Source organism: Nelumbo lutea, chromosome 5 (genome assembly GCF_056320005.1).
Source record: "Nelumbo lutea isolate HS-2025 chromosome 5, American lotus-T2T, whole genome shotgun sequence".
Lineage (NCBI taxonomy): Eukaryota > Viridiplantae > Streptophyta > Magnoliopsida > Proteales > Nelumbonaceae > Nelumbo > Nelumbo lutea.
In genome coordinates, this window is record NC_142688.1 from 34,340,739 (window position 1) to 34,367,992 (window position 27,254).

Sequence of the window (27,254 nt, forward strand, 5' to 3'; positions counted from 1 at the left end):
CCTGCCTTATAGCAGTTCGGGACATACCTCACCGAACTGGCCTGCCTTATAGCAATTCGGGACACACCTCACCGAACAGACCTGCACTATGGCAAGACAGGACATGCCTCCGAACTCAAGACTTCACCTCGCTCACCACTCCAACACTTCGCCTCCAGGATGCCAAACTGAACAAACCGTACCATGCCTGACACCGGGGAAGTTCGTACCCAGGGGCAGCGCACCTGTCTGACTTGGGATCTGACGCTTGACGGTTGCACTTCAAACGACCACCTGACACCGCCATCTCCAGTTATAGAGATGGCTTCGACAAGGAGCAGTGGCCGTTCTGTCCCAGCAGAAAGGATGACACCCGAATCGGTAGAAACAGAGGTAATCATACTCGACCTGACAAAGGCCTCGGAGTGAGTGTGCAAAGTGGTTATAAAAGGCCCTTACCCCCAACAACAAGGTATGTGAACTTTGCGCCATCTGGTCTTTACTTTGCATTTGAGAGAATACTAAATTGAGCTTTGGAGTTATCTCATCGGGTTCCCCCCGGAGTTCCCTCATCTTCTCCATTTCAGACTCCTCGTTGCTCAAGTTAGAGGCGAAATCGTTAACAGCTAAGACTGGCCAGATTGCGCTCCATCAATAGGCACTCTCCTTTTGTATTCGATTGAGGGCTTCTCGCCCTCCTTTTCATTAATACAATACTTTCATATTATCTATCAAACCCAAAAAAAAGGCCTACAATTGCAACTATCAATGGACCAGGTTTTGGTCCGACCCGATAGAAATCTACTCCAAAATGGCTTGGGTCCATTCAAATTAGAATAGAGGAACAACACAACTCAAATTGATCCATTTTTAATTCAAACTGAGTTGGATTATTGAATCGAACCAAAACAAGTTTGTGGTTTTGTTCGGTCCAAACTTTGAAATGGTGTATGTATGTATATAATTATATAAATAAATGATGTATATATAATATAGCATATCTAAATGAATGTATAGAATTATAAATATATAATAAACTCTCTTATTTTACAATAAAAAAATAAAATAAAAAAAAATAGAAGTTTTAAATTTTAATTTTTAGAGGAGTTTTATTTGGACTTTCTAATTGGGTTAAGCCAAATAGAATCAAATAATGGTCCAAAGTTCCCCAAACCGTATTGGAAACCATACCAAACCGTAATAAAATTGTTTGGTCTGGTTTGGTTTCCATGTCAAAATGGTTTGGTTTAAAAATTTCTCAAATGGCCAAAGCGTAATTTACTGGTTTGGTTTGAGATATTCTTTAAACCGCACCAAATTGGAGTATGAACATCCCTACTCAACACCCAACAATTTCCTCCAATTATTAGTCGATTCCGGATGATGGTGAAGCCAAAATTTCATCCAATCACATAAGTCCACATGGATCATTAGATGGGGCGTCAATAATTTTTAAGTGACTTAATAGAATGTTTGGCTTTGAAATTTGCATCAGTGCCCCCATAGAGATCGCCCCATGCCCCATAGGCACATATGAGTGTGCATTGGAAACATCATCCATACTTATCATTTGGGAGATGTTATGTTATAGGGTGTCGATGTTTTTTGATTTCTCCTCCCTCCTTTCCATTTCTCCTAATTAATGTCATGGCCGTTTCATCATTTCCGGTTGATGGCTTAGTCTTTACCGACTTTTTATTCTTATAAACAGACTTCTTTATTCCTCCTTTTTTCTGTTAGGATTGGACTATCATATGGAAAAGATATGATATCCGAAAATCAACAATAAACGAGAATCATAAACGTGGTAGGAGAGGCACGAAACCGTAAGGACCCGTAGGAGGCACGAAAGAAAAAGGACCGCGAAAGAATGAAAGGAAAGCCAAAAGTCACGGATCGCGATCCGTGTACTTTCTAATAGAGAATCCTGATTGTTCCTTTCATTCTAAACCCAACGATCATAATCTATTCGCGCCACATCTCCTAAAATTTAAAAGATTTCACGCTTTGAGAGGTTGCCTATAAATAAACTAGGCAACCCCCTATAACTCCAATCGAAGCAGTTCGGCGAATCCTTTGTTGCTCCTTTTTATCTTCTCTCATTATCCATCATTCTGTTCTGAGAAATGGCAAGAACCAAGCAAACTGCCAGAAAATCTACCGGAGGAAAGGCTCCAAGGAAGCAACTCGCGACGAAGGCTGCTCGTAAGTCCGCTCCCGCGACCGGAGGAGTAAAGAAGCCCCACAGGTTCAGGCCCGGAACAGTGGCTCTTAGGGAAATCAGGAAGTACCAGAAGAGTACTGAGCTTTTGATCCGAAAGCTTCCTTTCCAGAGGCTTGTTCGTGAGATTGCTCAGGATTTTAAGACGGATTTGAGGTTCCAGAGTAGCGCTGTGGCGGCCTTGCAGGAGGCGGCTGAGGCTTATTTGGTTGGTTTGTTTGAGGATACCAACCTATGTGCCATCCACGCTAAGAGGGTTACTATTATGCCCAAAGATATTCAATTGGCTAGGAGAATCAGAGGAGAGAGGGCTTGATTTTACTCAATTGCTCTCTTTTGTTTCCTTTGCTACTTGGTTTTATATGTTTCCGTCTAGGGTTCAGACTTATCTATTAACATCAAATGAAGAATGTAATGACCGAAGCGATTGTTCAGTTTAGTTAGTTCTTACTCTCTTTTCTTACCAAACCTGCGTATCGTACTTAAATTGGGATTTTCTTCTCCTTTTCTTTACTGATCCGTAATTCCAGAATCTATTAGCTTCTAAACTAACTTTGATCTGTTGGACATTACTCCAGAGGAGAGGTAGTTGAATTGGGCTGTGGTGTGCACTCAGTGGGCAGCCGATCCGATCAATCATTATGTGGTATTTGCAGTTCTACAAAATGAGTAAAAATACGACAAAATAGTAACTTATGTGAGAATATGCCCACGTTAGTGCATGCGGAGCAAGCAAATGTGTATGCCTGCAACACCAGCAGCTCCACGTGGTGAAGCATGGATGTCAAGTAATGCAGTGTGTGTGTGTGTAGAAGAACAAACCCTCCTTACCTGACCCCATCATTTTTTTTCCTACAAGAAAGCCCAAAGTGTGCTTCGTGCAAAACTATGTCGTGGCATACTTGACTATGTTAATCATGTTCTAATTGGGGATTAAGGGTTTAAGATTAATTCGTTACCGGGATTTGAATCATGAGGCCCAGGATATTCTAGGTGATACTGCAGAGACATGATATATAAAGCCAGGGAAAGCAAGATCAGCATAACTTCCATCGTTCAGGTTGATTGGTTACTTCAACCAGCCCCTGGAAGAGATGCAGGGTCAACTGCATAATTATGGTTCTGCAACACAGATTTTTTAACAGAACAAATGACAATAAGCAGGAAGAAGACACTGATGTGCCATATTATCTTTTGATTAATATTAAATCTGAGGTGATGTTTACAGTAATTACCAGGCTAATACCCATCTACCTTTAAATTCAAATTAAATTAAGAGGGTTTTATTAACAAATACACATAAATGCACAAGAAAATGAACATGCCTGATAACTTATCTTGACACAGCCATTTCTAAGGTTGTGAACTGGGTGGTTTCCTCCATTATGGCCAAGCTTCATTTTATAGGTTTTACCACCCAATGCCTGCCCAAGCAATTGATGACCTGTGCAAATTCCATAAACATGAACTTTTCCCAGAATTTCCTTCACTGTTTCAACAGCATAAGAAACAATTCTTGACACAGCGATTACTAACATGAAAGCTTTCTCCATCTCCAGCACAATTCTTGAATTTTCATTTTGAATCTGTTTTATCAACCCATTTATATGGGGCCTTGCAGAAGACATCACTAATCAAATCAACACCTGCAAAATTGCAAAAGAAATATCAAGAGGTTTGATTTCTCAGACAGTTTCCTTATAATCTTAATTAGATCATAGAAGAAAGCTGCAACAATGTGAATCAAAACTAGTGCTTCTCGACCTTTTAACCAGTGAACCTAATCTTACCAACAATATCCCATCTGCAGGACAATTCCAACAGTTAGGATTCATCAGTGTTTTAATAACAGCTATAAGGTTTCCATCTCTTGATCTACGTGTAATTGCTCTAGTGTCCACAACATCTATTATATACGAGAATAACATTGAAAACAATAAATTGGAGGGCAAAGTTAAAGAATCAGGAGAAAGGATCTATGATAACCATAGAATATTTAATGAGTTGTGATGAGGGCAGATTTGGCCCTCCAGTAAAATTGACACGTGGCACCTCGTGACAACTAGGAAAACACCCAGCCAACAAACTTACGAAGTTGGTGACCCACCCGGGCACCTGTCTGGCCGGCCTGGCGCGACCTGCGCGCGGCGCGCACGAACTGCACGGCGCGCGCGGCCTACGCGAACTGTGCGCGAATTGTGCACGGCCTGCGCAACCTGGCCGACTTGGACCAGCCTAGCGCATGATCCGGCCAAGGCGCCAGCTTGACGACCTGATCTAGACACTGACCCGCCGACTGACACAGGCGCCAGCTTGACGACCTGATCTAGGCACTGTCCCGCCGACTGACACAGGCGCCGACCTGACGACCTGACCTAAACACTGACCCGCCGACTGACGCAGGCACCCCTCTGACAACCCGGCCCAGGTGCCGACTTGGCTGCCTGACACAAGCGCCAGCCTGACGACCTCGAGGAGTTCACCACCGTACCCCGGTTCTGACCGGATGCGACGAGTCTTACCGTTTGGAGGCTTTTCACCCACCTAACCCGCGAAGACTCCGGTATATAAAGACCTCACCCCCCAAAGGGGAAGGGGATGGAAAAGAAAGGGAAGTAACCCTGCTCTCTAGCTCTCTCATATTATCTTCAAAGCTCTCTACAATAAGAGTGCTAACTTAAGCATCGGAGAGCCCCCACTGGGAAAGTACCCTCGGGACCTCTGATTCAGTTCTCGCAGGTCCTTCAGCTCCCGCCGCCTACGAAGAGGAGGAAAAGATGCAGTTCTCGGAAGTCCCTCAGCTCCCCCCACCTACAAGGAGGAGGAAGAGATGGAGTTCTCGGAGGTCCCTCAACTCCCGCCACCTACAAGGAGGAGGAAAAGATGGAGTTCTCGGAGGTCCCTTAGCTCCCGCCACCTACAAAGAGGAGGAAAAGATGGAGTTCTCGCAGGTCTCTCAGCTCCCGCCACCTACAAAGAGGAGGAAAAGATGGAGTTCTCGCAGGTCTCTCAGCTCCCGCCACCTACAAAGAGGAGGAAAAGATGAAGTTCTCACAGGTCCCTCATCTCCCGCAGCCTACAAAGGAAAGAAGACTGCCTCATGCTGAGGGTAGTCGGATTGCGCTGCACCAGGGAGCTCCAACATTCTCTAAGGCATCGACCGCCTAGTAGGGAGTTCACCCCCAGGCAGTTCGCCACCAGGGAGTTAGCCTCCAAGGCAGTTCGCCCCCAGGCAGTTCGCCACCAGGGAGTTCGCTCCCAGGCAGTTCGCCCCCAGGCAGTTCGCCACCAAGGCAGTTCGCCCCAAGGCAGTTCGCCCCCAGGCAGTTCGCCACCAGGGAGTTCACCACCAGGCAATTCGCCCCCAAGCAGTTCGCCCCCAGGCAGTTCGCCCCCAGGTAGTTCGCCACCAAGGCAGTTCGCCACCAGGAAGTTCGCCACCAAGTAGCTCGTCACTAAGGTACGCCACCACCGGGTCGAATAACGAGGTACTTTGCCAAAAAATTTTACATCACAAAACATTGGTACGTGGCCGACAACGGTTACATCAAGTTGTATGAAAAGAAAAGCACATAAAATACTGATAGTCACTTATTCCATGGTGTTCCTTTGTGCCAAATAATTACCAAGAGTTTCTTTGCATCACCAGTTTGAGGTAGTGGAGAACAGTTCATTGAAAATACCATCAGAGCTCATATATGCTTCTAAAGTAATATTAGAGCAATAGCAGAGTATGCTTACCTGATACTTAAACTTCTAATCACTAAACCATCCAGGAAGCATTGTATGACAGTAGAAGATATAGGTCATAACTTGAACCGACAAAACCTATCAAAATTAATGCCGGTATTCCCAAGATGCAGGATTGTCATCAAGACAAAGTGGACAACATAACTAGGGTCTGTAAGGATTTCTTGATACCTACAGAAACACACTCAAAGTAAGGGCCTATACAGTTTTTGGTCCATAGCACAGCAAACGCCACATTATGAATAACACACATATAAGCACTATCAGTATCTGTAATGAAAACACATATAGAGTTGGTTAGAGTGTTTTTTTTTTTTTGGGGGGGGGTGTGTACTTAGTTTTTGCAATTTTGTCATTTCTACAATTGATATTGTCAGCACCAAACTTCGGTCCAACAACAATTGACCACATCTGTGATAATTGTCAATAACTCATCATTGTAATCATTTTCACTGACTGATTGTCTAAAACTCTTGCTACAAATTCTATTCATGCAAACTAGCATTATTATTATGGCACTTGTAATGAAGCAGTGTTATGGGTGATCTGGAAAGAAAGAAATTCAAGGATATTTCAAAACAAAAGCTGTCAAGAAGATGAAGTGTGGCAGAAGATTGTGGGGAAGCTCTGTTCTTGGTCATCAAATAAGTTAAAGTTGACAGTTCTTTTTGTAGCTCTCTGTTTAATTTTGAAAGTCTGTTTGTATCCCCCAATGGTGATGTGGTTTGAATCTATTCTTGTATCTCATTACAGCCTCTGATTGTACTTTTCTTTTTGAATGAATTGATACTATACTTCTTATCAAAACACACACACACACTAAGGGGCCGTTTGATAATGGCTGAAGTGGCAGAATTAAATGAATGTGTCTCTTAGTGAACATGAGTACCTCTCGTCACTGTTTTTCTTTTCTTTTTTTTTTTTTGGCTTCATGGGCCTACACAAAGGGGGTGGCCCACCCCCAACCCTGGTGGCAGCAGGATTTGATGATTTTGATCCCAGGTTTCTGCTACAATGTCAAGACTGTTGGAACAGACCAACAGAAGGCAGTTAGTTAGTTTTACAAGAGGAGGCCACATCAGCTCAACTAACCAGCCACTTGTAATAACTGCCATCCAATTGGATTGTCATGACTGTTGAAACAGACCAACAGAAGGCAGTTAGTTAGTTTTACAAGAGGAGGCCACATCAGCTCAACTAACCAGCCACTTGTAATAACTGCCATCCACTTGTAACCACTGCCATCCAATTGGATTGTCAAGACTGTTGGAACAGATCAACAGAAGGCAGTTAGTCAATTTTACAAGAGGAGGCCACATCAGTTCAACTAATCAGCCACTTGTAACAACTGCCATCCACTTGTAACAGCTGCAATGGTCAAGATTGTAACACTATAAGTAGTAGAGCAGAAAAGGAATAGAGGAGGACTCTTTCAGCATTAAACTCTCTCTCTCTCTCTCTCTCTCTCTCTCTCTCTCTCTCTCTCTCCTTCTAAGAATTCAGAAGGTTGACCCCTCGAAGAGCTCTAAGTTAGACAGGTTCCTAACAATTTGGTATCAGAGCCAGCATGACCAACACAAGAAACACATCAATAGACACCCGAGTGGATTAGATGGAAGTCGAGATCCATCGAATGTCTTCAGATCTCAAAGAAATGAAGGAAAGTTTCACTGCTCTCCTCCTTCGACTGGAGCAGGGGACAACAAATATTGACAGAGGAAGCCAAGAAGAGCGCAACAATGAAAACAACCGCAGAACAGGGGCACTTACAAGAATAGCCAAAATCGACTTCCCCATCTTCTCAGGCGGCGACCCAACTCCCTGGATTCTCAAAGCTGAAAAGTATTTCGATTACCATGAAACACCGGGGCAAGATAGGGTAGCTCTGGCTTCTGCGCATCTTGAAGGGGAAGCCATCCTCTGGTTTCAATGGTACCGAAGGGGGCACCCTCGTCAAACCTGGGCAGACTTCACGGACGCCATGACTGTCCGTTTTGGATTATCTGGGTTCAAAGATCTTGATGAAAATTTGGCAAAGTTGCGGCAGGTGGGATCAGTAAAAGAATACTAGGTGAAGTTCGAAAGGCTAGCCGTGAGAGTCCAAGGGTGGATGGAGAAGGCATTGGTGGGAAGCTTCATCAGCGGCCTAAAAGAAGAATTGCGACTGGAAGTGAAGGCGATGCAGCCCACTTCGGTCATCAATGTGGCAGCACTAGCAAGATTGTATGAGGACAAGTTCAGTCTAGCAAGAAAGGTGCAGCGACCATGGGGTCCAGAAGCAAGAAGGGAGCAAGAAAAGACAACAACACCAAACAAGGAGGAAGGAGTACTGGGCCCAGGCCCACTGGTTCTTTTCAAACGGCTGACTTGGGCAGAGATGCAAGCCCGCAGAAACAAAGGTCTTTGTTACAACTGCAAAGAGAAATTTGGGCCGGGCCATCGTTGCAAGAAACAACAAGCGTTTCTCCTCCAAACAGATGCCGAAGAGGAAGATGACATCCCTGGGTGCGGAGAATCTAACCTAGGATGGGAAATACAGTCCAATGGCACACCTGAAATATCCTTACAAGCCCTTATGGGACTTGCGTCCCCTCAAACAATGAGAGTTGCAGGGCTGATTCTAGGACACCAAGTGTCAATCCTCATAGACAGTGGCAGCTCCCTTAACTTCATAACTCAAGTCTTGGTGGATAAAATGGGACTTCCGGTGCAACCAACAACGACCTTTACGGTTCATGTGGCCAATGGTAACAGTCTCTCTTGCAATAGCATTTGCATGGGCCTACCACTAAAGATTCAGGGTCATCAGTTTGCGGTGGACTTATATCCTCTCCATCTCAGTGGAGCAGACGTGGTGCTAGGCATTCAATGGTTAAGGCAGCTAGGACCCGTGGTCTGTGACTGGGCCCGTCTCACCATGGACTTCACATCAGGAAACTCTACAGTCCATCTACAAGGGAAGACATGCAAGGGCCCAAGGCCCATTAGTCTTGCAACACTGACAAAGCAAAGATGAGACCCAGATCAGCCCATATTCATGCACATGGACTCAAATTTTCCTACTTAGATCTGCAATCAAATTTCCCACATTAGACCTTGAGGGCAAGGTCGCCCTAAAGGAAGGGGGGACTGTCAAGACTGTTGGAACAGACCAACAGAAGGCAGTTAGTTTTACAAGAGGAGGCCACGTCAGCTCAACTAACCAGCCACTTGTAATAACTGCCATCCACTTGTAACCACTGGCATCCAATTGGATTGTCAAGACTGTTGGAACAGACCAACAGAAGGCAGTTAGTCAGTTTTACAAGAGGAGGCCACATCAGTTCAACTAACCAGCCACTTGTAACAACTGCCATTCACTTGTAACAGCTGTAACAGTCAAGATTGTAACACTATAAGTAGTAAAGCAGAAAAGGAATAGAGGAGGACTCTTTCAGCATTAAACTCTCTCTCTCTCTCTCTCTCTCTCTCTCTCTCTCTCTCCTTCCAAGAATTCAGGAGGTTGGCCCCTCGAAGAGCCCTGAGTTAGGCAGGTTCCTAACATACAACGAGTCAGTGATTCTAACAACTGAGCCACCATCAGTTGGTCTCATCACTGCGTTTCAGCTTTTATGAATTTTGAAGCACATGAAGCTGAACGACAATATTCAACTTTACATACAAGGAGCCAAAGGTGCCTTGTTCATCCACATTATTGGTTCTCACCTGAAGCTTCTTTTTGTAGCTTTGCCACAGCTTTAGTGTCTTTCATTTTAAACATTTCATATAAGATAAATTATCTTTCCTCTCTTTTCATTAAATTTTATTTCTTTTAAGCTACCATAATGTTTTTTTAAGGGAAAATTCCCAATTAGTACCCTATACTTTGGGTCTAGTGTCATTTTGGTCCCCAAACTCTAAAATGCGACAATTCAGTACCTGAACTTTTAAAACGTGTCAATCCAGTACCTACTGTTAACTAGCTGTTACGTGGCATTTGATAAAGACACAAATGCCCTTTGAGTGTCATCTAATTTTCTTTATAAACCATCCAAACGTTGAGAAAAAATTAACAGTCCCAAATCTTTGCTTCTTCTATTCAAGAAAGTTGGGGTCATGTCTCAGTGGGCATCTTGATGACTCCAACTTTCTTGAATAGAAGAGACAAGGATTTGGGACTGTTAATTTTTTGTCAATGTTTGGATGGTTTATAAAGAAAATTTGATGAAAATCGAAGGGCATTTGTGTCTTTTTCAAATGCTACTTAATGGCTGGCTGGTTAACAGCTAGTTAACGGAAGGTACTGGATTGACACATTTTAAAAGTTCGGGTACTGAATTGTTGCATTTTAAAGTTCGGGGACTAAATGACACTAGGCCCAAAGTACAAGGTACTAATTGGGAATTTTCCCTTTTTTTAATGACAAAAGCTTCCAAGTACTAACCAACTGCTATTGGTAAACAGCTTAACTTAAGCTTAAGCCCTCCCAAACAGGCCCTAAGTAGGTTACGATCTCCTTAATATCCAAATGAAATGTTGTGTTTATTATTATACCCTCAAATATCTTATTATAAATTTATAATACCATTTCATCTAATAAAGGTAAAGCAATAAGTCATTCAGATCAACCACTTCAGCTGTTATCAAATTATCTCTATGAATGAGAAAAAGGAGGAATATAGAACAAAGAGGAAAGGAGAAAGGGGAATTACCCCAAAGGCCCTGAACAAGAAATTTGGATATAAAACGAGGCATTAGAGAATAACATTACCACAAAGAAGCTAAAAAACATTGTGCAACATACTAGAAAATACTGTAATTAACTCCACATATTTTAATTAATGAAGCAATCTTTATTTCTGATAAAAAAATACTAGAAAATTAAAAGAAAATACTAGAAAATACTACTACCACTTTACAGTCCCTTCAGAAACAACTATAGCAGCCAAAGTCTTCCTTTCCTCTGAGGACTCGATTATTTTATGAAGAAGGTTTACTGGTTTATTTTATTTTTCTTCTTTTGTGTGTGTGTATTTGATCAGCGTTCTTTCTCTAAGTATATCAAAAGAATTTATCTTATTCGTTTTATCAGCCAGGCAAATGCTTGGCTCTAAGAACATGGAAGTTCTAGATTTTCTTATAACAAAAAATAGGAAATATATGAAAATACGGTTTTCAAGAAAGATTAGGAAGATAGCAGTTAGGTTAAAGAGACCGAAGTCTAGGAACTAGGATCCAAAAAATTAGGAAAAGGCACACGTATTCCAACAAAATGATGGAGGAAATTGACAACCTTGAATGGGCCTCTATATGATTTTATTGGCACTAAACTTTCAAAAAGTAGTTACAGGGGAAAAAGGTCATTCATAGACAGGAAACCTGCAAAGAGGAATGCTAATCCTCCTCAGAAAAAAAATAGAGCTGTATACAGTTAAAAAATAGAGAATTAGAGCTGTACATGCAATGGTGTGAGTAGAACTCTAATCATACTTGAAACAGTGTAATTAGCACCCCCAAACCTGCAAAACAGTAGGTCTAGGGAAATGAGTCTGAAGGAATGATTGCTAAAAAAGTTATATGCTTGCCATCTAGTAAAAATAATCATTTTTAACCAGAAATCCCTGAAATAAATGAAAATGCGAGAAAAAAAGTAGAAAAAGGCAATCTACCCTGTCAGAGATGTATTGAAAACCACCTCAGCAGCTTGGGTTCCTGGAGCACCAAAACACTTTGCTTTCCATGTGGAACCATCCTCTAGTACAACTCTAGCATCTGCTACCTTCTATGGTCTTTCCCCCAAGTCTACATTAGGATGGAAAGGGAAAAATTAAATCAATTTGACTTGAACAGAATATACTGTGATTAAATACAAAGTACAAACGTGAGTAAATGTAGAAATTTCCATATGTGGAGAAATAACTTAAAACAGGAATTTCATGTTTTCTAGGATATGAAAGCTGCATGTCTAGTTGGAATCAGTTAAACAATTAAGATCTCTTTACTTACAGCCTAAATTCAATAAGGCTATGTTTGGTTTGAAGGAAAAAGTAGGGAAAGGAAGGGAAAGGTAGGAAAACCTTTATAAACCTTGTATAGGTTTCCCCACCTTTCCCTTCCTTAACCTACCTTTTCCTTCAAACCAAACACAGCCTAAGTGAAAAATAAAAAGAAAGAAGCTCCCTTGACATATTTATTCATGCCAATGGAATAAGCACCTACAACCTAGTACATGCATGCCCTTAGATGGCCTAAGGATTCTGTGTCAACTCCTCATTCAGCCATATAACCATATAACAGATTCTTCTGTAAAGTATTCTTAATGTCTTTGAGCATTTGACAAATTGGACGTTCAGGATTAAGCATCATATTAGGACAAATTCAGGTACTGGAGAGTTTCCCTGGTGAACCTATTGCAATGGCAAGTTCTAAAATTACTGAAAATGTGTTTTATAATATTGATATAGTGCAGGCTACATCAATTATATACAATTGCAAACCAAAGGAGTCAGAAGCTCAAACAGGACAAAAATAATTAAAGAATACCAAGCTCAAAGTTTTATACATAAAACTACCATGATCTTAAAGGAAGAATGAAGCAAAAAACTGAAGTTGATGGCCATTCTTACGACTTACCAACAGCACCACCACCAAGGGAGACAAACGGAGCACCTAATAGTGAAATCCCCAGCTTTTACAGGATTTGGCGATGTTCCAGGTGAGAAATGGAATGGATTCTTTACCGCAAACTGCATAGCTTTGGTGGCCATTCTCTCTCTCTCTCTCTCTCTCTCTCTCCCTATCGGTTCTTACACTCCCGAACAAAAGTATCAAATGTACAAACAGCGAATTGTGGGCTTGAGACCCGACTCCGAGTTCGGATCCGATTCGAATCCGATTTAAAACAGATACGCGGATTCTGAAAAAACGAACAAGGCCAAAGAGGCAGGTACAGAGAGAACTTAGGAAACCGAGGCTTTCCCGCTTTCATGTTCGTACACATGCAGAGAGACAGAGAGGAGAAAGGGGAGTGAGAGTGCCTTTGGATCGGTTGGAGACTTCAAGCCGTCGCAGATACCCAATGAGATGAGGTAATTAAGGGATGCAAACGGATGGGATCGAATTTAGATTAAATATTTTGGTTACTTACTCGGCTACTTGGGGCGTCCGGTGGCGGCGTTCGGCGCCCGTCGTCTGCGTTCTGATCTGAAACTAAAAAAAGTTGAATAGAGCGAAAACAAGATATAAAACTGAACAGTTCGGCGCAAATTTGAAAGATGTAAAAGAAAGCGCCAGTTGCTACAGTGAGGAACAGAAATGGCGGTTATCGCATCTCGTATAACTTTACATCTTCGAAACCCCAGTTTTTTCTCTCAACCATGCATTATTTTCCTCCGTGGCTTTTCTCTATGGTCGATGAAAAAGGACCCATCTCTTGAATCGGCTCTCTCTAGGAACCGTCGATGGATCGTGAACAACCAAATCAAGAATATCATCCTTCGATGCCCTAATCAGGTTGCACCAGTTCGATTTCTCCAGAAGAAATTCAAGACTCTCGATCTTCAAGGTAAAGCCCTCAACTGGCTCAACAAATATCCATGCTGCTTCGAGGTGTATCTCGAGAACGGTGACCAGTATTGCCGGTTAACAAAACGGATGATGTCCCTGGTAGAGGAGGAAGAATCCGTGAAGGATCAGCAGGAGCCGGTGCTCGTCGAGCGATTAGCGAAGTTATTGATGATGAGCTCCAATAAAAAGTTAAATGTGGTGAAGCTCAATGAGTTGAAGAGAAATTTTGGGTTTCCAGATGATTACTTAATTAGGATTGTACCGAAATATCCTGACATGTTTCGACTTGTTAGTTACAGTGGAAGACGGAGCTCCATGGAGATTGAGCTTGTATCATGGAACCCTAATTTAGCAGTTTCCGTAATAGAAACCCAAGCTCGAGAGCGGGGGACTGAACCGCTCTTTTCTTGTTCTCTGCCTTCGACTTGGATGAAATCATGGGAGAGATTTCATGAATTTAATGAAAGCCCATATATATCGCCTTATGCGGATGGTAGATTTGGCGAAGGATCAAAGGAGATGGAGAAGAGGGCAGTGGGTCTGGTGCATGAATTACTGTCATTGACTCTGTGGAAGAAAGCGTCAATCATAAAAGTAGGTCATTTTAGGAGAGAGTTAAATTTACCAGAGAGATTGAATGTCATGCTTCTACAGCATCCGGGCATATTTTATGTTTCTAATCGTTATCAGATTTACACAGTTCTTCTCAGAGAAGGTTACAGTGGTTCAGAGTTGATTAATAAGGATCCAATTGTTGTTGTCAAGGAGAAATTTGGGGAACTCATGCAGGAGGGGCTTCATGAATATAATCGGAGACGGCATGCATTGAATTTGGAGAAGAAGAGGCAGAAAGGTGCAATTTTGGTTAGACCAGAGAAAAGGGAGAAAAAAACCACTGAAACATCAGAACAAGATGATAATGGGGGCCAGCAAGGAACTTTATATGATCCTGAAGAGAGAAAGCGGTTCTATAAAGTTCTTTTTGATGATGATGCCCGGTAGATTCACAGTTGTGCTTGTGAAAGAATATCGGGTATCCAAAATTGAAGTGTTTTAATAAGAACATTGAGCTTGAAATCTTAGTACAAATCTGATGTATTTTTTGGGTGAGTAAGATTATATAGACCAGGAGTAGGATCAGGAACAGGTGCTCTTACCATTTGCCCATGCCATCAACAGTTAATGGTTCTTATGGTGGCCATGTCCAATTCTAACTGTTTTAGAAGGATAATGTGAACTGCATAATGTTGTAGGTGGTGTCAAAATCAAAGTCTGAACATTTGAGAAAACTTTTCAGAAATGCCTACTAAAATCTGCTTTCTATGTCTCTTTATCAACTGTTTAGGCCCACGACCATGAGTTCCAAAACAAACTGTGCTACATCCTACATGGATGTTCTAAAGTCAATGCCTCTATAGGCATTTGGGTTGGCAAGTTGAACTTTTGAGAAGGAGACATTGAAATGTCAATTGTCAAGTATGGGTTGTGGATTTTATGCACCATCAAACCTTCTCCTATTCTCTGTTACCAGCATTTGATACTCATTGCATCACAGCTACTGCTTGGTTTCCTGCTTTCCCTTTTTGGTTTATGAGCCATGATCATTAATATCTTAAATTAGTAATATTCAATTCCAGATTTTTGAGGTATTGCTTACTTAAAACATTTCTCCGTAATATGGCAGCCAAGAATCATCTTCAAGTGGCCAGTGGAGCGTCTATGGAGTTCCTAAATTTTGATTAAAAGGATTTTGTTAGTAGAATGGGTAGATTACAAAAACAAAAACAAGTTTGTGCAAGATGGACTATAAGGGGTGAAAAACAGAAATCATGAGCCAAGCTAGAAGCTTTACAAGCATGCAGCTAGGCTATATAAGCTTCCTGTGGAAATTCAGATTCACTATAGGCTCATCTGATATCTGATATGGACCCAAATGTAACTTATCCATCTATTGTGGCATTCATCTCCTTTGGAGTCTATTCTGGCACAGTAGGACTAGAGCCCAAAGTTGTCTAAACTCATTTGGCATGTATGAGTTATTTCCTTTTTAACTAACTGAGCTCTTTGCACGTTGCAAGAGAATGGACTTTCTTTATTTTCTCTATATATGGCAACCTCATGTATAATGTATTCTTTGTTATATTTTGTTTCATCTTTGTCAAACGAGATCATTCAACCTCCTTGAGTCTAGAGAGACCTGAAGTAGAAGGGGATTCTCAGATAGCTGGAAGGGGAAACTCTTAACCATCTGAGGGCCTTGGGTCATTAAGACAATACATTTTAGAGAGGCAAGAGTGATGACTACAAGGATGAACAGCTTGTTTAGATGTGTACTAAGGTTAGCAACTACCCTAGCTTATGTCTATCCAGAAGAGTACAGAATGATTCTTTGTATTGAAGGATGAAATATACCATGCTAGTATTTCTTTTCTTTTTTTCTTTTCTGTATTTTCTATATTGTGAGTCAGGTAGCTGAGGAAGTTTTTGGCATCTCCTCTGACTAATAGTGGTGAAAGATTGTTGTTCTTTTCACTCATTATTTATAATGGTTTCTTTAGATCTTGCTAATGATCATGAAGAGAAGCTCATCTAATTTGTCAGTGTTTTAACAGATGGAGATTTTGTTTAGAGCTAAGAACATCTGTGATAGTGAGTGGTTACAACCGGTTGTACTTTGTTGGTTGAAGGATCAACTTCTGTGATCTGAACTGTGCTGATTTGGGCTTTAATGCATGCAAAGAAACAGATCACACAGATACTCACTATCTGTAATTTGACCCAACTACCAAGCTGCTGGCTTTTGGTAAGAATAAGATATTGATCTATTGGCTGTATCAATTTCAACCTGGTCATTGCTGAGGGCTACCAACCTCATTCAAAATGGGCCAAGAGCCAAAATATTGGTACTAATTGAATTAAGACTGCTATTTCGAGGTATTTTATTGGGCTTTATTTGTCTTAGGTGCCTAAACAAACCCTAAACCATAGAAAAATACCCTCATGTGGCAGAGGCATATTTAATATTGTTAATGGTATCCTCCAGCTTATGGACAGCCATTTTAGATGTTTTAAATTGATTGCTGTTTCATAGTTTCATTTGATGGGTTCTCAATTTAAGACATTACTTTTTTTTTTTTTTTTTAATTCATTTTTTCCACTTGGGTCTGAAGTTTCAGCAGCATTGATTTAAGCCTAGTAACTTTATATATTGCTAGCAAATAGTGTTTTTCTCAAGAATGCATTTGTTTGTTGGATCTTCCTTATAGTATTACTTTGGTAAGACCAACAACTGAATTTTGCCAAGGGCTGGATCATTTTGTTTGGGATGATTTTTGTAAGTGTCATCCATGTTGGTAAGATAGAAATTTTATTGTGCATTTTCAGCCTCAAATCTATTTGACTAAATTTTGGATTCATATTTTCTTTTCCTTTCCTTACTCCTGGAAAAAGGTGTGGCCTTAAAACAAAATGGATCAACAGGATAGACTGCTGGCCCCATGTACGTGGGGATAAGAAGGCTGATGATGAATTGATGATGATACCAACTTCTTGGAATCAAGACAACATGACATTCTGCATAGGGAAGATATGGAGAAAGTTGTTTACAAATATAAGATAAGCCAATTGAGCAATCTGTGCCTTGTGCCAGTGGATGTGCTTCTGTAATCTTTACTACTGCAATTACAAGCCAAATGTTTCATTCTTTGTTGGATTCTGATAAATATGGTTTGTTGTAAATTATTTTGTAATTATTTTTTTTTCTGAGAATGGTTATCTACCTTTTTCTTTTCTTTCAAGTCTTAATAGGATTGCGATGTTATACTATTTATTTATCTATCTGTTTTTCAGGGTGACAGAGACCCAAGGAACAATTTCTATATCAGATTATCTTCTTCATTGGGTGGGTAGGAGATTTGGAAGAATAACTCTTTGTACGAGGAAATGTTTCAAAATCAGGTAAAGGATAATCCTTCCCTACATGACATGCCCTATGCCAATTGATAGGCTGCATGTTCAATCTCATTTTTCACCAACATGTGCAATATCATGCTCTCATATTCACATTAATGAATGGGTTGATATTTCAACCCTCAGCCAACCCATCCATTTGCCACCCCTTTTTGTGCATTTGATCCCATTCCAAATCAAATCTGGCCCTAACAAGTAACCACTGCAAGGTCAATTCAATTTTCTACCAAAATACTGAAATAGCAACGGCCCAGGGTTGAATGCTAAAACCCAGGAGGTTATTGCTACCAAGCCTAGCCTACTATGCATGATATTGCACCATGAACTCGTTTTCATGCAGATATTCTGTTGTTCCAGTAGACCATGACACAATCACTTTATAAGAAATAGAAATGGATCTTGAATCCTAACCTTTCCTTTAGGAAATTGTTTCTTGGATTACAAAGAGATCCTAGGGAATGTTTCGTCTTATAAGCAGAAGATCAGAGAATGGATCTGATATACTACCAAAACAAAGAATAAAATTTTAGTTTGAGGGGTTGCAGTTTGCAGGTTATTCTTTCTTCCCTTCAGCAGCATACAGTGCTTTTATTTCCTCAACATCATCATAACTACCGAGGAATATTGGAGACCGCTCGTGGATCTTCTTTGGAACCAAGTCAAGTGCCTGCAATATGACCAACATGATTGATTAGCAGAGACTCCAATTTTTGTCCTCACAAGGTGGTTTGAAGTTCAAGTACGGAACTTCTGCTAAGAAACTGGCCTGTTGCCATTCAAGAGGTTAATTTGATGGTTTATTGCTTAATTTATATTTGTAAATGTTTCTAGCAAAAAAATTAGGTTCTAAGAGGATTCTATTTGGTAGGTTTAACTAGGAAATAAACTGAAAAATAAACAAAAAGAAAAATCTATCCAGTGACGAGGGATGGAGATGGATAAAATATGTGCCAATTTTAATGAATGATATCTGGGGGCATACCCGTTGCTTGCCAGTAAATGCTTGACCACCTGCTTGTTCCATTAAGAATGACATTGGGAAGACTTCATAGAGAACACTGCTCCACAGGTTTATTTATCACTCATTTGTATGAAAAAACAGGATAATAGAGGACCAAGCTATGATTTTCTGTACATACCGTAGTTTTCCATTTGGGCTCTTCTTATCAGCAGGGTACAAAAAGATACCCCCATAAAGTAATGTGCGGTGGACATCAGCTACCATACTGTGAACCATGCCATTATCATTAGAATCTGAGAGAATAATGGATCATCTTTATCTTATGATTTAATTGAATGCTAAAAAGGTCTTACCAAAAATAATTTTAAATGAAATTTCTTTACAACGATGAGCCAAATTCAATCAATCCACTTAAAAATCTCATATAAGCAGTGGATTTGGTATGAGAATTTTGACATCGGATTATTAACAATAATGGAGCTAAAGTGATGTAACACAGCAATTCGAACCAAGTCAAACTGTTAAAAGGAATTGTTCTTAGATAAAGCACAGGATACTTTCTTTGCATGTTAAATAACATATAGGTAAAGCACCACTGTCTCCTTAGCTGCTATATTGTATTTGCAAGTTCAGTACTTTTCTACCAACGCATTCTAGTATCAAGCTCCTCCACATGCATCAAAACTAGTGGATTGGCCCATGAAGCGCTTAACCCAAATTTGACCTAAATCGAGTAAGCTACTGAAAGTCTGATTAAGTAGCAGTATGTACAAGCCTAATTAAGCAGGAGCAGTAGAGGCATGATCCTTGTATAATACCCCTTCCCTCCCGGGCACGGAAAAAAGCAAAAAGCAAAAATATAAAAAGATTTTAAACAAGTATAGCACGTACCTTCCAACGTATCTAAGGGATTTTGGTGATGAACCATCTTTAGGAAACTTGCATTTATCCACGTATCTGTAATTCAAAAGAGTGTCAGAGAATTGTGGCCTACATATCTAATTAGTAACAAACGGAAAAAAAAAACGAAAACATAAAATTTGTAGAGGCATACTTGGCTGTTGGTTCATCCCAATTCTTGGCATTTCCTTCATTTACTGAGTATATTTTACCTTTCTTTGGGATCTGTGAAATAGAGAATTACAACCAGATAATGAACACACCATATGTTAAAAAGATTAAGGCATTAAATTATTGATACCAGTATGTTTTATGAGAATTCTTCTTTGTTTTGGTACAAACCTTAATATCTGGATGAGTTAGTATGAACTCGCCAAGAGAAGGATCAAGTGTGAAACCATTGACACCACTTCCAGTGCTCAAGACAAACTGCAATGATCAAATTCAAAAAGAAAAAAGAAAAAGATAACATCAACTAAAATGCATTAGACTACAGGCTAAAATCTCATGCACCATTTATCTCATATAAAGAACGAAGGACAAACATGAATTAAATTTCTCATTAAGAAAGGACCAAGTTTGGGAATGAAAGCTGCAATCTTGGACACAGCTAGAGGAATTCCAAAACAGAACTGGGACATTACAAGGTCCATGTCTGGTGTGGACCGAACCGCCATAAAAGGAAAGCAAGGAGAAAAAAATGCAAGATCCACTAAAGAAAGAAATGCTGTCTACACTTGGGAGAAGTTTGATATTTGTACCGTGCAAGAACTTCCATACATGCAGTAGCCAGCTGCTACCATATGCTTCCCAGGCTTTAGCACATCATCTAGAATTGGGTTCTCCCTATCTTTCACCATATAGATTCCAAATATCTAAATGAAAAATATATAAATATGCAAATAGATTAACAACTGAAAAGATGAGATCCCATCAATGAAAACCCCAATTCAAAACAAAAACTACTAAAAAATATTAAAATCTAGACCATAAAGTAATTCCCAGAAACAATCTCAAAGTAACTGTTAGATCTGTGAGATTAGGTTCATACGGTTCCAATGGAAACACCACAGTCGATGTTAGAGGATCCATCCAGCGGATCAAAAACAACACAGTACCTGCACTATTAGCAATATTTCAAAACATTAATTTTGTTAGTAAGGCTCCAGGAATCGAGATCTAAATGAACCAGTAGAGAAAATGGTCTCAGCACACACTTTCCACGTTTTGATGGCTCCACAAAGGTTGCTTCTTCATTCTCTTCAGAAACAAGGATAGACTGCAAAAGAAATTTCACTTATGTAAGTGAAATAACTCATTGATACTTCTTTTCAATACATAAGCCCCAAAATTTCAGACATACTGTTCGACCGCTGCTTATCAAGGCCTTGACAAAAACCTCGTTGGAAAGCACATCAAGTTTCTTCTGCTCTTCACCCTGAAATCAGAATAGGCATACATCAGCTATATAAAGCACACAGCATAAAACAATCACTGGTTTAAAATGCAAGTAGGACATGCCTGAACGTTGGTCTCTCCAGCAAGTCCGATAAGTTTTGCAAGACCCGCCTGCACAAATAGAAATCTATAGATGACCGGTACCTATAAAATAGAATAGGTAGACCAAGGAATACAGACAAAGGACTCCTATCCCATTTTCAGAAGTCAATTCTGATTTACAACAACAGCAAATAATGTCTGATTCATTCATTACCACATGGCAGATAAATGCATCGATCTTCTTGTTTAAGATTAAGAGCGTATAGAAGAATAATCAGTCAGAGCAGAAAAATTGGGACGAAGCTCAATAGATAATATCAATATTAGAATCCCCAATTAGGTGTAACTTTTTAATCCAAGGGAACGCAAAATGTTTGTTCAAATTCAGAAATCAGGATTCCCCTGTCTCCTCCTCAATACATATTCCAACGTAGAATGTACAAAAGAAATGAAGAACTGAAAATCGTAACAATAGCAGAACACAGAATTGAAGTTTATCGTAATTAAATTAAAAACATGATAAAAATCCTAAATTAAAGATAAGATTCTGATTTCGAAGTGATGAGTCAGTCAGAACACCTTGTTGACAGCGGAGCAGACGAATTTGCAACCGAGAACAATGTGACTGAGCAAGATGGTGAAGTCTCCACGGGAATCGGGGTGCTTGGATTGCTCGTTAAGAACAAAACGGGTGATGGTCATCAAATCAGTCCTGTGAGCATCCGCCGCGTGATCCATGGCGACCGAAACCTTCAGAAAGAAGAAAGAAAGGAGGTTTAGAACATCTGTATATTGAATATCACCATAGAAAAGATTGAATTCAGTGTTTGGATGATCGCAAGAATCCAAGCTCAACCTTTTAGAACTGAAACTGAAGAACCTGGTACTGGTCCTACTCGCTATGGCTGACTGTTGCGTGCGTTCTTTATATATGTAAGCGTCGATGATGAGTAACGATCATGAGACTACTGAAGGTGATGAAGTGACAGGGAAGGGAAGGGATAGGGCTATCTGATGCCAATGGAAGTTCCGACTGACACGTGGTTGTTTCGCCATTGATCAACCCTCTCGTGGTCGTCAGTCGTCACCGAAGATAGCGTCTTCTCGGCAGTTATGGTTTTGTCTTCGGATTTGAAGCCGACGAACCGGCGGACTTCTAGGAAGACATATATTCTGTTTTTTTAATTTTATTTTTGTCATTTAGCTGAAGGGGAGCCTTGCATTCCTCGCAAGTTGATTTGCCGAGAACAAATGCATTGGCCCCTCGGTGCAGGGTTAACTACAGAGCGAGTGAGTGGGATAGACTTTGACAGAAGAGAAGGGTTTGCAGATAGATAGATATTCGTTCAGAGTTGATACCTAACAAGGGGTTCTTCCATTTGTCCCACTTGCTACGTGGCAACTGGCCACAATATTGAAAGATTCCAACCCTAAAACCAAAACCTGAATTTATTCACCTTCTTGTGCTGACGTGGATTACATGTGGCTAAACGAGAGGGGACATGATATGTAAGAGCGAGTCCGGATCTGCTCCTCACACCTCATCCCACCATTATCTCCTTAGCTCTGGTCTTTTGTGTTGTTATTCATGGGAATATGTTTTAAATATATGGCAAGATGGGGCTATGAGGTGTGCTCTGTGAGGAACAGATCTAAATTCTGTAAAATACTACATTGTTTATCCCTGGGAACAGAAAATTTTCTTTTCAAAACCAATATTAACATGCGGATCATTTAAAAAAATCACTTTAATTTTGAAATGAGGAAAATAGGCTGATGTGTCATATTGCTATTGGTTTGAGACAAAACCCCAAGGGACAGTGGATGCGAACTCAATAAATGTAGTAGTTTGGATTTGCTATCCACAAGTTATTGGGACTGCACATTAGGAATTTGGATTTATTCTTTATAGAGCATGTCTCACACTAACCTTAAAACATATTGCAATCATGTATAAAGAATATCTCCCCATGAATAAAAACTTATAAGTAAGGAGATGTTTCTGTAAGTATTATAACGTGAACAGCAAATCTAGATTCACACTGAGCTTAATTGAAAATGAGTACAAATATAAATATGTTGAGTGCAAAAACTTGTATTTTGCATTTGTATTCTTTGCAAACTGAGCCTTGGAAACATGTCATTCATGGGGAGAAGTAGTGGGTGTGCGCACCTGTGCTGTTTTATTGATGAATTTAATTTTGCTAAGACATGGGGATGGATGTTTGTTATTATGGTGTTATATATATGTCGCATTTATACATTGAAAATTAGAAAAATAGAACAGTCTAGTCATGAAAATATAATAGTAAAAACATCAAAATAATGTTTTCTAACTTTACATAACCCAAAATTAAAAAGTAAAAACATTTACACCAAGTGAACCTACCAAAGCATAATGGCCAAAAGTGAATGACATGCAAAAGACACAACACAATAAAACCAAACACCCACATGATTTTAGTACGGGACTAAAGCTGGCAATCACGACCTTGGATGTATTTAAAAATGGGGCCCCACAACAATACATAGATGGTTTGATATTGCGTTGCTTCTTGCACGGCGCTAAAACCATGTCGTAGCTAAATTAGGTTGCTGGTAGATAGCGTGTGGATAGCAAATGCGGACTGAGATAGATTCTTTTGAATGTGCCCACCAGCACATGCTAATGCTAGTTCAGGCATGTAGTGAACTAATGGTGTTGATAAGGATGAAATTGCATGTGGAGTAAATTCCAAACTCGACCAAATCGATTCACCCGAATTTTGGTTACTAGGTCGTACGGCTTTGGTTTCGGTCGAATAAGTACATCGTGTGAATCAATACAATAACTAGCGAAGGGGGTCTTACCTTGCAGGGCTCGCTCATTAATTATCATGTTCAAGCTCAATTCGAATTAGAGACTTGAATTCGAGTTCGAGTTCGGCTCGAGTTAAAAGTTTAAAAGTTTGAGTTCGGCTATCTTTGATTGCAAGTCTCTCAAGCAGTCAAGGTGCCGAGCTGAGGTCTCCCTCAATTGCCAAGGTGCCAAACTAAGGTCTCCCTCAGCTGCTGAAGCGTTGAACTGAGATTTTCCTATCAGGCGAGGTGTTGAGCTAGGGTTTTTCTTAGTTGACAAGGTGCTAAGCTGTGGTCTCCCTTCGTTGTCGAGGTGCTGAGCCGAGATCTCCCTTAGTGATTAAGGTGTTGAACTGAGGTCTCTCTCAGTGGTTGAGGTGTTGTCTAGCTCGAGCTCCATTTGAATTACAGACTTGAGCTTGAGCTCAGAAGTTCGAGTTCGGTTAAGCTCAAACTCGACTACCTTTGATTGCAGGTCCCCTAGTAGCCGAGATGTTGAGCTGTGGTCTCCCTAGTTGGAGAGAGAGTGTCATTGTTGTAATTTATAAGGGGAGAGATATAACATTTTTGTAATTTGTAAGAAAGAGAGAGAGAGAGAGAGAGTGGTAGTCTTATAATCCGAAAGAAAAAAAAAGCAAGAGAGAGTTGGTAGGAGAGTGACATTTTTTGTAATTTGAAAGAAAAAAAAGCAAAAGAGAGAGAGAGAGTTGGTAGATAGTGACATTCTTGTATTTTCTATGAAAAAAGCAAAAAATACTATTAGATTCCATTTCCCTTATCCTCAAGCCTTCTTACCTACACATTTTAGCTTAATATATTTACTAGCGGAGGGGGCCTTGCTTTGTTGGGGCTCGCTCATAAATTATTAGGATCGAGTCAAAAGCCCGGAAGTTCAAGCTCGGTTGCCTTTGATTGCGGGTCTCTCAAGCAGCCGAGGTGCCGAGCCAAGGTCTCCCTTAATTGCCAAAGTACCAAACCGAGGTCTCCCTCAGCTGTTGAAGTGTCGAGCTAAGGTTTCCCTAGCAAGTGAGGTGTTGAGCTAAGTTCTCTCTTAGTTGATAAGGTGCCGAGTTGAGGTCTCCCTCAGTTGTTCAGGTGTTGAGCCGATATCTCCTTCAGTGACCGAGGTATTGAGCCAAGGTCTCCCTCAGTGGTCGATGTGTCATCTAGCTCGATCTTGATTTGAATTAGTGACTTGAGCTTGAGCTCAGAAGTTCGAGCTTGACTTGACTCGAACTCGACTACCTTTGATTGCAAGTCCCCTAGCAGCCAAGATGCTGAGCTGAGGTCTCCCTCAGTTGGAGAGAGAGTGGCATTCTTGTAATTTATAAGGAGAGAGAGATGGCATTCTTATAATTTGTAAGAAAGAGAGAGAGAGAATTGGTAGGAGAGAGTGTGACATTCTTGTAATTTGAAAGAAAAAATGCAAGAGAGAGAGATAGTTGGTAGGAGAGAGTGACATTCTTGTAATTTGAAAGAAAAAAGAAAAAGAGAGAGAGAGAGAGTTGGTAGATAGTGGCATTCTTGTAATTTCTATGAAAAAAAGGCAACAAATACTATTAGATTCCATTTCCCTCATCCTCATGCTTTCTTGCTTTCTTACGTACACATTTTACCTTAATATATTTACTAGCGGAGGGGGCCCTGCATTGCAGGGGCTCGCTTATAAACTATTAGGCTCAAGCTTGATTCGAATTAGAAACTTGAGCTCCAGTTCGAGCTCGACTCGAGTCAAAAGATCAAAAGTTCGAGCTTGGCTACCTTCGATTGTAGGTCTCTCAAGCAGTCGAGGTGCCGAGCCGAGGTCTCCCTCAATTGCCAAGGTGCCAAATTGAGGTCTCCCTCAACTGCTGAAGTGTCGAGCTGAGGTTTCTCTAACAGGCGAGGCGTTGAGTTGCTGAGCTGAGATCTCCCTCAGTGACCGAAGTGCCGAGTTGAGGTCTCCCTCAATGGTCGAGGTGTCATCTAGTTTATGCTTGATTTGAATTAGAGACTTGAGCTTGAGCTCAGAAGTTCAAGTTCGGCTCGGCTCGAACTTGACCACCTTTGATTGCAGGTTCCCTAGCAGTCGAGATGCCGAGTTGAGGTCTCCCTTAGTTGGAGAGAGAGTGATATTCTTGTAATTTATAAGGAGAGAGATGACATTCTTGTAATTTATAAAAAAAAAAAGAGAGAAAGAGTTGGTAGGAGAGATAGTGGCATAATTTGAAAGAAAAAAAACAAGAGAAAAAAAATGATAGGAGAGTGGTATTCTTGTAATTTGAGAGAAAAAAAAACAATGAAAGAGAGAATTAGTAGAGAATGGCATTCTTATAATTTCTAAAAAAAAAGACAAAAATTACTATTAAATTCTATTTCCATTGTCCTCCTAACGTATACATTTCAGCTTAACATATATATAAATATTCATGACCATCCTATCTGATCTGTAAGAGTTTCCTTTTAGGTTCTTGCTTGCAAGGTGTGCCCACACCTAACCCCATAAACAGATTTATGGTATAGTAGATAAAGAAGCCAACTATAACACGAGTCATCAAATATTCCTGTTTATAGAAAACTGATCAATATGGTTGCTGACTATTGAACAGCTTGTTTGTTCACCTATTCATCGTGTGTGAATGCTTTGATTTCATCTAGATTGATTTCAAAGTATTGATATGGGCGCTGATGATGATAAAAGTAGTTGAAAACTTGAAATGGTCACTCGGCACCCTCCAAATGGGAGGCCTAGGACCAAATTCAGGTTCTCTATAGTGGGCCTCTCTTGTATTCTATTCTCTCCCACCCTGGATTCCTCTTAACGTGTAAGTATATAATATCGAAAAAAAAGGGTATTGATGTGGAGGCCTAGAGGGCATTCTCTTTATGAAAATAGCAGTATTTCAAAACTAACTTTAAAATCATCGTTCTCCTTCGAAGAGTTTTGACCAATCAAAATCCATTCATCAATTTTTATAAATCCCATCTGATTGGTTAACATGCTTATTAATTGGTCACAAAAAATTCTAATATCGAGTCTTTCCATTATCATAGTCAAACCTTTTTTCCAAATTCACAATTGTGTATCTTCACTAAGGGTGCAACTTGAGTGGGTTCTCGTTGAGCTTAATTTCGTCAAAATCTGAATGGATCCAGCCTGATGAGCACAAAATACTGTAAAATGTTTGAAGGGATGTATCGATACTTTTTTACTCATGCTTATTATTTTTGTTAGTATTATTATTTTTTTGGGATAATAGCATATAAGGGCAACTTTTGAGCCCTAATATCAGTAAAAGTACTATTTTTAAAAGATTTAAAAAACAAGTTAACTTTTGAAAAATAATATCAATAAAGAGCAAAATCACTGTTCATCTTGTTTCTCTTGCAATCTATTCACTAGTATTGCCGCTCGCCGCTGTCCGCCGCTGCCTCCGACAACGCCTCCTCCTATCTCCACCCATCTCCACCTCTGCCTTTGGCAACATTGTCGGAGGTGGGTGGAGCCAGAGGTAGTGCTGGTGGTTATTTCTCTACCCACCGGTGCCACCTCCGCCCACTAGTGCCGTCGTTGCCTCTGTCTCCACCCACCTTTGTCAACATTGTCGGAGG

General features: G+C 40.4%; 3 protein-coding genes and 1 long non-coding RNA gene across 5 annotated transcripts; 2 read left to right on the top strand and 2 right to left on the bottom strand.

The window, feature by feature from the left end:
* The first annotated feature begins 2,017 nt into the window (after positions 1-2,017).
* LOC148851610 (histone H3.2) lies at positions 2,018-2,669 on the top strand. The gene has a single exon (XM_088945538.1). It carries the CDS (start codon positions 2,106-2,108, stop codon positions 2,514-2,516), a length of 411 nt encoding a protein of 136 aa, XP_088801664.1. The 5' UTR covers positions 2,018-2,105; the 3' UTR covers positions 2,517-2,669.
* A 688-nt stretch (positions 2,670-3,357) lies between these two features.
* Positions 3,358-12,727, bottom strand: LOC148851611 (uncharacterized). 2 transcript variants are annotated; one of them, XR_016099386.1, is made up of 5 exons: positions 12,563-12,727; positions 11,599-11,731; positions 11,388-11,448; positions 3,737-3,846; positions 3,358-3,644 (listed from the first exon to the last, which is right to left on the bottom strand). It is a non-coding gene; the product is annotated as an uncharacterized LOC148851611 (long non-coding RNA). The 2 variants fall into 2 exon arrangements; XR_016099387.1 differs by lacking the exons at positions 3,358-3,644; positions 3,737-3,846 and adding an exon at positions 5,983-6,121.
* A 134-nt stretch (positions 12,728-12,861) lies between these two features.
* Positions 12,862-15,585, top strand: LOC148851612 (Ubiquitin carboxyl-terminal hydrolase family protein). The gene has a single exon (XM_088945536.1). It carries the CDS (start codon positions 13,244-13,246, stop codon positions 14,495-14,497), a length of 1,254 nt encoding a protein of 417 aa, XP_088801662.1. The 5' UTR covers positions 12,862-13,243; the 3' UTR covers positions 14,498-15,585.
* A 2,255-nt stretch (positions 15,586-17,840) lies between these two features.
* FBP (Inositol monophosphatase family protein) lies at positions 17,841-22,668 on the bottom strand. Its single transcript, XM_088945537.1, has 13 exons — positions 21,682-22,668; positions 21,405-21,575; positions 20,847-20,894; positions 20,689-20,763; positions 20,543-20,604; positions 20,377-20,443; positions 20,087-20,200; positions 19,668-19,754; positions 19,480-19,550; positions 19,317-19,382; positions 18,604-18,690; positions 18,447-18,522; positions 17,841-18,131 (listed from the first exon to the last, which is right to left on the bottom strand). Exons 2-13 carry the CDS (start codon positions 21,561-21,563, stop codon positions 18,018-18,020), a joined length of 1,026 nt encoding a protein of 341 aa, XP_088801663.1. The 5' UTR covers positions 21,564-21,575; positions 21,682-22,668; the 3' UTR covers positions 17,841-18,017.
* Positions 22,669-27,254: the final 4,586 nt, after the last annotated feature.

Excerpts from the sequence above, each read along its gene's own strand:
- LOC148851610 (XM_088945538.1), top strand. The coding sequence starts at position 2,106 with ATGGCAAGAACCAAGCAAACTGCCAGAAAATCTACCGGAGGAAAGGCT.
- LOC148851612 (XM_088945536.1), top strand. The coding sequence starts at position 13,244 with ATGGCGGTTATCGCATCTCGTATAACTTTACATCTTCGAAACCCCAGT.
- FBP (XM_088945537.1), bottom strand. The coding sequence starts at position 21,563 with ATGGATCACGCGGCGGATGCTCACAGGACTGATTTGATGACCATCACC. Across the intron at positions 20,605-20,688 it reads TGATAAGCAGCGGTCGAACA|TCTATCCTTGTTTCTGAAGA; the intron begins GTATGTCTGAAA and ends TTTCTTTTGCAG. Across the intron at positions 18,523-18,603 it reads AGCCCAAATGGAAAACTACG|TGTTCTCTATGAAGTCTTCC; the intron begins GTATGTACAGAA and ends CCTGTGGAGCAG.